Below are 11427 nucleotides of genomic sequence, written 5' to 3' on the forward strand. Positions count from 1 at the left end.
CAGTACCATTAATAGAATAGGGGGGCGGATCAGAAGGGGTAGAGCGGCAGGAGACACGCATATGTTTGCATTTATTTGTGTTAAGCTGCATTTGCCATTTGTTACACCAATTTGATACACTAACCAGATCATCTTGAAGCTTACTGGAATCATTAGGGTTAGTTATTTTGTGGTAGATGACGCAGTCGTCCGCGAACAGCCTAATGATTGAGTTAGAGATACAGTCAGGAAGGTCATTACAGGGTGTCTACCAAGTTGACATTTCCAAATTCCCTGAGTTTTCCAGGTTTTCCCTGAGCACCTTTGCGAAATTCCCTGAATGAGCCAGAACATTGTTTTATGTCAAGACAGGCTGACACCACGTTGCCCGATGCTGTCACTCTCTAGTAAGCATGCTGAAACAAAAAAAATGACTTAATCCAGTTTGAATATTAAGGAGTAATATCTATTTTATTTAAAAAGAAAACAGAAGGAAGGTGATAGTAAAATGCACAGCGAAAGAAATGGTAAAGCCCATTCCAAATTGAGTCAAACATTTTCAAATACGAATGAAAAGGAGATGCATACATTAGTAAATATTTTTTTATATAAGCTATTTCTATCAACTGATAGCAAGCTCATCTGTATGAGGTCCTGAACTTTGTCACAACTAAGGTTCTCTCTCAGCAGCTGGGAAGTCAACCTCAACTGTCCTGACATACTCTCAGCTCGTACACATCTCAGTGTTGGGTTTCACTGCATAAACAACTTATTTTGGTTTGGATGAGGGACACCTGTGTCTCAGCGTCAGTCAACACTTAGTTTTTTTAGCTCAAGCTCCTTTAAAAAGGTGGCGGCACCCTTCCTTTCCCGTTAATTCCTTAGTGCGTTGGTCCTTTCTGTTCTCATCCTCCTTCTACCACGCTTTCACCACATGGATCATCTGAAGCATCCTCTTGGTCAGTTGTAGAGTCAACATTCGATTTTTCGGACTTCCGAGGGGCCGCAAAAAAAATTGAAAAAAAAAAGGGCAATCTGAAAAAAATTAATGCATGTCTTTAACTGCCTTTAATGGCTAAAATTACCACAGGCACGACTAAAAAAGCTCTGAAGGCCTGCCAGTACGCTTATTAGGCATATCAGGGCTTGTACTGTGACAGGAGACGCGGTGCACGCATGTGTAATTAAGGAATACATACTGTGTCCCGTGACAATTGCCCCCTTCCCACGCTTGTCATGCTTTACCGCCTAACACTAGTGTACTGAGGCAAAGCTAAATTTCGGAGACTGGCATTACGCAACGCGCTGTGCTCTGCGAGCTTCAAAGCCAATTGCGAGGATTACAAAGGCGGAGTCTGTGCCATTGGTGATAGCGGCGAATTCTTTCAATGAAAAACACGGCACCGCACGGCAAGAAGCTTAATAGCGAACATAGAAGCAGCTAGGCCTAACGTTGCCTCGGTGGTGGTTACGGCTGCCAGCGGATCTGCCTGCGAGAGTGCCGGTTCGAGGCGACGAGATAATCAAAATAGCGGCGGTGGCGGCTTTGATTAATGCCATTTCAGACCTGCAGTCAGGGCAATATACATTGACTATATGGAGTACGTGGTGGTGCCGCAAAACCATGCAAATTATCGGGCATGTCCGAAAATCGGGCGTTAACTACTCTGGCAATACATCGTTCCGATGACACGGCGTCAATGACGATTCGTTGCGATTCCTCTGTTACTGAAGCCAGCATTAACACTACTTTCGTTCCCTTTCAATAAAGTTACAGCTAATTTTCCCTGATAGAAGCACAAATTCCCTGAGTTTTCCCTGAGTTTTTCCAGACTGTTCAAATTCCCTGAGAATTCCCGGTTTTCCCGGTTTTCCCGGTTGGTAGACACCCTGCATTAATATAGATGAGAAAAAGCGGGGGCCCCAGTACGGATCCTTGCGGTACACCGGAGGTAACTGAACAAGCTCTAGAGGTATAATCATTAGCGGTTACATACTGGGTCCTGTTAGAGAGAAAATCCTTAATCCATGCAAATACGTTTGGGTCAATATTAAGAAGAGAAAGTTTGAAAATAAGTAAATCATGAGAAACAGAATCGTGTATATATAGAATTACGCTCTATATCGAACTGATAGGCGTTTTTTTTCGAGTTCGATATGGCCGAGTTCAACTGTATTTGCAAGCTCCACCCATACCATTTATGCAGTTTTGCCAAATGTGTATTTTTATTTTGAAAATCGTGCCTTACCGACTACAGTCAAGGCTCATTTGTTCTGTCTCCTTAGAGCACAAAAATGAAAAAAAAAAAAAACGGGCAGTTCGAAAACACGAATGCATGCTTTTTACTGCCCCCCAAGGGGTCAAATTTCCACAGACATGTCCAAAATAGCTCTGAATGCCTGCCAGTAGACTTATTAGGCATATCGGTGCTCTTACTCTAACAAGAGACAGCGGGTGCACTTGTGTATAATTAAGGAACACATACTGTGTCCTGTGACAACTGCCTCTTCCCACTTTTGGTATGCTTTGCCATAATAATGCGCACATGCTTCACCGCGTAACACCGCTATATTAAGATGGAGCTGTCTTTCGGAAATCAGCATTATGCAACGAGTCATGCTTTCAGAGCTTCGAAGCCTTCAGCGAGGATTAAAGGCAGAGTCGGCGCCATTGCTAACAGCACAGCAGGAAGCTCAGTAGCTAACATAGCTAGGCCTAGCGTTGTCACGTTGGTGGCTACGGCTGCCAGCGGCTCTGCAGGGAAGAGCACTTGTCTGAGGTTGCGAGATAACCAAAATGGCGGCAGTGGTGGCTTCGATCAATGCCGTTTCGGACTTGCGGTCACGGCAAAAAGTCTGAAAAACCGAACAGAGACGCATTTTTGCGTTCGAAATTCCAGACATTCTTCTAGATTGACTCTGTGGGGTATCATGGAGCTGCCGCAAAGGCATCTGAATTATCGGACATATATGAAAAATCACGCATACGGAAAATGGGTAATTGACTGCATTAAACAGTAAACTTGCGAATGTAAGTTTAACAACACTTCGAAAAGCACAAATATTACAGCTTCTCTCAAAGTGAATATTGAATAGCGCAATATCCAAAACTACTATTCGAAAATCCGAATATTCCCAAAACACTAGTGTGTACACTTGCACCATTAAGCAAGAATAGGTCCAATAAAATCACAACACCTGGTAACACCCAACAACCACAAAATGGAAAGGAGGAAACTTACTTGTCATGCCTTCGTAAGGCTTGAACTAATATGGGGAGGATTCCGGAGTTGATCAGATCGTCAATAGGCGGATTACGATCGCTGGAGAGTAGCCTCCTGACAAAAGGAAACAACACACATTTATAAGTATATTTTTCATCTTAAGTAGGCACAAACCTATAAATGCTTATAAAACTGCAGTTGCACTTTGAACATGCTTACAGTCGACTACTATTAATTCGACTCCGATATATTTAATTTTCTTATTAATTTGATCCCAAGTGAAGGTCCCGCCGTCACTCCTACATTTCTAACGGGCCAACTATGGTTATCTTGAATCTGACATTTGTCTTTACCAGATAGTTCTAACTTGGCTTGTCAGCGCGCATGTAACTGACCCGACTGGTGACTAATAGCGGCGTCTGTCTTGGCAGTGCAGTGAATGCATCAAAAACCTGTAACCTTCGGTTAAAGACAGCCATTTCCAGCCTACCACACAAAGATTTTAAACCAAAAATAGTAGCTCATGAATTATTAGGGTATTATCCGATTTTAAATGGCCCTGGAAACGTTTGCACCAAAGACTTGCCAAGGCTTTTTGACATTTGATAGCGTTTACCCTTTAAGGTCTGGTCTCACAATTCTTACCAGCAGAACACTTCAGGATAAATGATTTCGGCAGTTAATGTTTAAGTATTTATACAGCTATTTGTGTACAAATATGCTAATAACATTGTCAATAACAATTTTATATATGAAAAGGTGGCAAAAAAATCTTTTTCTAAACTAATTACTAAATTTTAAATGACTAAATATAATTCCAAATGCAGTTGTTGGGATTTTGTTATCCAACTTACTTAATAGTGTAAAACTTCTAGTGACAGATTCTCCCGCACTTCACTTCGCATACACTTTTCCACAAGGTCAAAATATCAGATAACAGCAATGAAAAAGACGCGACATCAAAATAATTCATTTCTCTTAGCTGCTATGAGCATTCTACGCGGCCTGTCAGGAGAACTAATAGTAACAAAGTAGAGCAAATGGGTATGAATCGCTAATAAACATTATAGCAAACAAGATTACAGCATTCCATAAAATGAGAGAGGGCAAAAGAACATGAAGACCACACAAATGGCACAGCTTAGCAGCACACAGTTGTGAAGGTAAAGGGCCGATGACAAAATAGATTCAAATAGCCCGTTTCAGTGCACTGCAGAAATATCAGTCTGCATAACCCACTCATACATTCGCGTAGTTCCATGCACTGAGAGCAATCGAGAGTCAATTCACTACCAAACTACACAAATTTTCTGTAAATCCATTTGATATCACTCAGTTCAAATAACATCAAACATTCCAATCTGCAACCTACTTCTGTAATTCAGCTGTAAGTCCGTAAAATGTGTGCTGAAACTTTGCACATGTGACGCAGGTATAGGTGCTAAAAAAACTGGATTCGCTACCAAGAGGAGAGGGCAGATCAATTACCTATTTAGTAGCAGCATACACAGCACAGAAAAAAACAAAGCTGCAGACAATCACCTGGCTGACTGGACTGCACTGAGCTGGACATTGGGATCCCCACTGCTTGCATTAGCCACAATAGCCTGGAGGTCTGGGTGGCCCCTGTCAACTTCTTCATCATCCGTGGAGTCCACTTGGGGCACATTGCGTCTCTTGAGCAGCGACTCATCCCTCTTGTTCTTTCTCAACTCTACTGTCACCTCATTTCGCCGCCTTCGCATTTCCTGTGATGCAAAAAAAGCCATGTTACGATGTAAACACACTGCAGCAACAAAGATATAAACAGTGGTATCTTCAAAAGGAACACTACCAACAAACAGCAAGTTAGGAGATAAATTTATTCACAATAATCTTAGACCATGCATTCCAAAAGAATGCACGTTAAGAGATGACTGCAAACAAACTGAAAACACCACGAGTAGGCTTCGTTACAAAAACTGAACAATGCTTTTCAAGATGTCAGAAGCAGGCTACACAAACTCAGCACTCAAGCTAAGCGATGGCCGAGCCACAGCAGCAATCAGTGCAGTTCACAACCCCAATTAAAAATGGCTGTGGCTTAGCTAAGGTTAAGCCCAGGATGCGAAGCATACTAGCCTTTATTTTAGTTGTTGAACCACTGTTTAGCCTGATGAACTGCTGTTGCTTGGCTATATTTGGTTCGGCTAGACGAAGAAACAACTCATGCAGGCGAGCGCACGAGCTGAGACCCGGCTATGGAGCTACGCGGCCGCAAGCGAGCGCACGAGTTGAGCCTCTGCTTTTGCAGCTGTTATGACGTCATATGGTAGCTACGCGGCCGCGCGCGGCGCAGCAAGGAAGAGCGTGGTTGTGCGGCTAGTATGCTTCGCATGAAAAACAAAATCCATTCTTTTGCACAGACAACAAAAGCTCTGCCTCCTTTCTTAATCCAATATGCATTAAAGGGCCCCAGAAACGGCTCGGACAACTTTTGTAGACTCGTAGGGTACAGCTAAAATTAATCATTCGCACCACAATTTGTGTGAAGCATCTCATATTAAGAGAGTTACAAACGATTACAAGTTACCCTCCTCCACAGTCATGCATTTTCTCCTCAACTCGTTCACCAAGTGATTGGGACCAAGCTCCGCCTTCACTGGCTCTGCGTCATATTGGCAAGTCATGTCGTCGACTTCCGTTCTCTAGGAGCGAGCGTGCGAAGCTTCTCCAAACTCTCCGCCAGCTGCTTGGCAGTCGACCCCAAGTGAGAGCTATCGAAGCAGCATGTGTTGCGAGCATTCTGTTGCAGCACCGAATGTGTCTGGTATTCCGGTAACCACTAGCGAGCTGGGCATTTCAACGGATGGCTGGAGGCATAAAATCAAGTTGATGAAGGAACTTTAGCATGTGAGTGGCCCGATCAGTCTGCACGGTCCAGCCACCTGTTGGCACAGAGCTTAACCAGCCAAACAAAGCACTAATGTTGCTCTAAGCAAGTACAAAACATTTTAAACATTTACAAAAACAATCTGTTGATTCCACTCCTGCGAAAAATTTACACCAGCAGCAAAAAAGAGTACATTTCGTTACTGCTACTGTATGTGGTTGACCTCTGTGCCACCAGGTGGCTGCACCGCGCAGACCATTCAGATTAGCGCTTCTGCTCATCCCGTAAAACGCCACGGTCAAACGGCCAGGCCCCATCCCCTTGTGCTGGCATTTACCCGAATACCGGACTCGCGAAATGCTATTGCGGTAGTAATCCTCCGGTGTAAAGTGACGGCTGCAAACACGCAAATCCTGGCGCCGTTCGGATAGCAGCAGTCCGATGTGCTGCAGCCAGTCCACTCACCTGCTGCCTTGCGGAAGGACACGATGTAGCAGCTTGACATATTGCCAGTCACTACGTTTGCAGCCCACAATGCAACAAAGTCTAATCACGGTGCATGCGAAAAGACTGAAGCCGACTCCCACCGTTAAGCTTTGGTCAAAATGGAGCACGTTAACGCAAGCAGACGAGGCTGTGTGCTAGAAGTGCTTAAGTGTAGTGAGAAAGTGTTCTTGTGCATTCTCTTTGTTACTTTATTTTTTATAAAAACAAATTAACTAACATTCCAATTATTACAAACATTTGTTCACCATAAAGTTTGAAAAGTTATTTATTATGTGCCCTGGTCAGCCAATCAGATAGCTCACCCTACCATTGGCATTGGAGTAAATGACGTCAAATGAGTAGGGGCGGCTTCAAATTCAGCCGAGCGACATGCTGCGATTGGCAGCGATGTACATTTTTAAAACCTTATAATAAATTACACACTTTATACGGAGCACTTAGATGCATCAATGATCAGAAGGACCTACTCTAAGGACTCGGTAGGTTTGTACAAGATTGTTTCAGGGTCCCTTTATTACATGCCACTCTTCTGCTCTTTCTCTCAGCCTGTAAGGCACAACTGGTTAATTCCTAGAGCACTAGATCGACCACCTATGTGGTGGCATTTAGTTTGGTGGGAAAAGTCTCACCACTTGAATTAGAGAAAAATCAATTTGTGTATTCTGCATATTGTTTACTTCCGTTTTCATTTTTACTGCTAAGCCAGTGTAACTATGATGTAGCCATGAAAAGCAACATGTAGCATGGCATTTTCAGAGATCTTTCATTTTTCTGTAGGAAAACTGCTAGATGCCTGCTAAGATCTTACTTTTTTTTTTAAACTGCTTATTCCTATTCAAAATTTTTTAGCACCAGGTAGTTAAGTCATTATATTCAGGCATTGCTAACATTTGTAAACGTCACAACAATGTGTCGGGATTTCAGCGGCACCTCAGCCTCCTGCTTCAACATTATTTACTGGCACACCGAACCCCTTTGCTGTCGGCCCATCATCCAATATTTTGTACGCGTTGTCTACCAATGCGCTCTGATATATTGCACCTTAGTGTCACTTTGAATACAGCTGGTTCCTACAAGACATGAAAAGCAGCAACTGACACAGAATGCATTTTGCAGGTTATTAGGCACAAGTTTGAAATCAGATTGAATTATGATATCGATGAACAAAGATTAAAAAGCCGCACACATCTGGCAAAGTGTGTCATATAAGCAGCAAGATTCATTTGTGTTTTACTGCATGTGGCTTATCACCGAAATAGTACTGCTCTTTAATGTCACAAACAGTTGCAGAAGTTATGTCACAATCAAACAAATAGCCAAGTTACAATATTTAGGTACCTGAGTTTGCAACAGATGAACTCATTCAGTGCACAAACCTAGCATGCCAAAAGCCTTACGAGGTCAGGTAAGACACATGCAGCGGCACGAGTGTAAATATTATTGGTGACAAAATTTTAGGATTATATGAAGCTGAGCCCACCTAAGCCTTCGTAATGAAAGAAACTGTTCTTGCCAAAACATGGTATATTCAGGATGTACCAACACCTAGGATTTGGGGTATATCTGGTGTTTAATCATTGCATATGAACATTTTGTAATAAAAAAGCACGTCACCACAGCATATGGAAATCTTAGAAAATATTGTTTGTCGATAACAGTAATCAGGGTGCAAGACTGCAAGAAAAATGATGAATAACTCAATTTCTGTATGTCACTGTGCTGCAAAGATGCGCGATTTTCACAGCTCTCCAGCTTGTTCTTAAGGCGACGCAAATCATTAACAGCATTGGCTAATGTTATTTGTGGCACCCGTCTGTTGCAATGCTTTCACAGTGAAGCCATTAAGAGGTTGACAATTCCACACAAAGCATGTTAGACTTGAGATCTACCTCCTTGACATTCAACTGCCACATTTAGGATGCAGCTAGCGACAAACATATTTCAGATGCTCAGCAGCACATTGTCCAACAATAAAGTGTGCAGCAATGGGCTAAGCATCTTTCAAACCATTTATCATGAAGCACAATCTCTTGCGAGTCACAGCAATGCCCTAATGTGATGCCGAACAACAAATGCACTGCAAACACATCCAGCAGTTAACTTTTACTAGCTAAAATGCAAGTGTCCACTCATTTACTCACAGATACACAACGTGGTGTTGTCGGAACATTTACAAACACATTTTTAACAGCGTGTGTATCGTTCTTTTTTAGTAGGGCACATTTAATAAGTAGTCGCCGCATGCCTCTGCTTTATGAACTCATCGGCTGGTTTACCGTACGATTTTTCGCCAAAGCCCCTTGTCTCGCGAGCCAAGTTCAACGAAAAGCTGTTGCAACCGCTATAACTAATTCAAGATGCGTACTCCATTCGCCGCGCCACGGCGCGCTGTCACAACTCCGCGATATGCACCGCCTCCGACAATGGACCGCGGCGTGGACATCAACGCTGCGCACTTGCATATGCACGTGGTGACGCGACCAAGTCATTCTACCATACCAGCAACCAGGAACAGATCAATTTTACTTTATTTTAATAACGGCTTATCGAACCGTAGCTAAGCACTTAACGCGCCGAAGTACATTCAACGCTGCGACTCGAAAAAAAAAGAAAAAACATTGGTAGACACAGTGGGTCAAAAAGCAAGAACTTCTGGAAGGCAACTGCGTACACGCCACATAAACAAGTCGTCGAGTAATTTCGTGCAGTCAGATGTGTCAAGAACAGCTGCCTGAAGCCGGATCGGCTAAACCCAAAAACGAACAAAAACGTCGATACACCAACCACCACGGGCCCTTCGCATGATCCGTCTCGGGACATTCACACCACGCAGGAATGTCACCAAAAATGCGACAACCGGTAGCGTGTGACGCAGCTAGGTTACGGAACATCGAATTAACATGAGGGACGAGCACTTTTATAAAACAATGTGAATTTTCATGCGAAGAGGATACCCGCAACTCGTACAGCGGACCAAGTTTTGCTTCGAACTACCGAATAGGCCTAATAGAGACAAGTGACCTACGCTTTACAACACACAGTGGCCACACCATGATAAGTCAGCTAGTAAAAACCTTGATTTGGGGGACAACATCACGGTGAATTACGCTAGCGTTACTAAGGCGCTCGTCAGGTCGTTCACTCCATCAATGCGAGCAAGCGCTTTCACTAACACGGTATAGCAGTTAGGCCTAGGGTTGTGCGTGTAAAAACGTTGTGTGCAAACGATGATAAGCACTTACTTCTTGATCCTTGCCCTTGTTTTTAAAGTGCTGCAACCTCGATTTCTGTAGGCCATCTGTAGCCATTCTGGCTTCTTTGATTTAGCCGCGGCAGTCTTTGAAAAACGGAGGCTTGCAGAACCAAACACGTCTTTCAAAATGCCGGTCTGCACTTCTTTGATGACGTCAGAGGTATCTGAAAGCTGCGAATGCCAATGTGGAATTTTTTTTCTCGTAAAACGACGTGCAATTAAATCGGGAAAAAATACGCTACGTGGAAGAATGCCAAAACAGAGGCGGCGCCAAATCGTTTAGCAATGAAACACTATCGAACAGCCACGGCGCAGCACTCATCGTGCCTTCAGCCTGAGCACCATCGGAGCACCAATTTTGTATAACGTGTAAAAATGACAATTGCTAGCGCTAAAACTGAAATCGTTTTAATTTTCTGGAATTCCTGCATAATTTTGTGTTGGCTTACATGTATACATGCGATAGCAGCCAGCGTAGCAGCCAAGCTGCGATACGCGCTGACTTTTGCCGCGCACGATGTCTGTTGCGTTCTGATTGTGTTTAGACCGTTGTAGGCTAATAACTCAACAATGTACACAGTTGAAATAAAATGTTGCGTTTGTTTTGTCTTGCACGGTAGCCACTTAAAGTGCATTCCTAAAACCTAAAATTAAATTTTATCAGCGTGCAAGTTTATAAAATTTTTTATACAATGTTAGACATAGCTCACTCATAGCTGGTTCCGTAGTGTAGTGGTTATCACGTTCGCTTTACACGCGAAAGGTCCCCGGTTCGATCCCGGGCGGAACCATAACTTTTTTTTCGTTTTTTTGCACTTTTTTATTTGGTCATTTCGACTGTTTTTCGTGGTCAGACTACAACAAGTCGCTACAAAGGCACCGATTGTTGTTACCTTCAAGAGCGAGAAAGAGGAAAGGCAGGGAGGTGTCGTGAGTTAGCGCTCGTCCTTGTTTCTTTCTCGGCTTGTCCTCGTGCCTCCGCGCAAACTTTTTCAATACGCATTTCAACCAACTAGCCTAACTTTCTGCACTCCTAAAGTTAATCAGAGGCGATCTTTTTATTTGCTACCCTGCACTGGGGTGAGGGATATAGGTGTTGCAAAGACGACAATGAGCGAGAGGAGAAAAAGAAGAAACAAGAAAGAAAAAGACACAAAGAGCGTTTAAATCACAGGCATTCACACCGGCCGGTAGATGTGAAGAAGCGCAGTAGCGCTTACACGGCCTCATGATGCAATGCAAATCGCGTCGATGTTTCAGAATTCTGTGTTCCGACAAGGCTGGTCGTTCAACTTTTTCGGCACGACATACATGGCACGTACCTTCGAGGGTCGAGGGGGGCCATTCGAAGGGCACGTGCTGCGCTCATCGCCCGAAACCAACATAAAATTCTTAGATAAAAAAAAACTTCGATGCGAACGTAGTTCTCACAAACTTATACGAGTTCTAGATGTATGACATTTACAAAATTAAGTAAATAAAAAAATTAAATGAATATTTCGTGAAATGCAGTAAAGTGATGAAGAGCTCTGAACGAAGTTGGAGAAGTTATTGGATGTCGTTAAATGTGAGAGTCGGTGGCTAAGTGATCG

The 11427-nt window shown here is 43.2% G+C and overlaps 1 protein-coding gene and 1 non-coding gene across 2 annotated transcripts in view; one reads left to right on the forward strand and one right to left on the reverse strand.

Annotated features, from left to right (window-relative positions):
* The window catches only part of Kap-alpha3 (karyopherin alpha3), a 54646-nt gene extending 44513 nt beyond the window's left edge, over positions 1-10133 (reverse strand). Inside the window, exons 1-3 of the mRNA XM_065442060.2 lie at positions 9825-10133; positions 4746-4951; positions 3222-3317 (exon numbers count right to left, since the gene is read on the reverse strand). Coding sequence (XP_065298132.1) covers positions 3222-3317; positions 4746-4951; positions 9825-9890 — 368 coding nt within the window. The 5' untranslated portion in view covers positions 9891-10133. The remainder of the gene's footprint in view (positions 1-3221; positions 3318-4745; positions 4952-9824) is intronic.
* A 420-nt stretch (positions 10134-10553) lies between these two features.
* On the forward strand, positions 10554-10626 carry TRNAV-UAC (transfer RNA valine (anticodon UAC)). Its single transcript has one exon. It is a non-coding gene; the product is annotated as a tRNA-Val (tRNA).
* The last annotated feature ends 801 nt before the right edge of the window (positions 10627-11427 follow it).

The sequence above is a fragment of the Dermacentor albipictus genome, chromosome 1, assembly GCF_038994185.2.
Source record: "Dermacentor albipictus isolate Rhodes 1998 colony chromosome 1, USDA_Dalb.pri_finalv2, whole genome shotgun sequence".
NCBI classification, from domain to species: Eukaryota; Metazoa; Arthropoda; class Arachnida; order Ixodida; family Ixodidae; genus Dermacentor; species Dermacentor albipictus.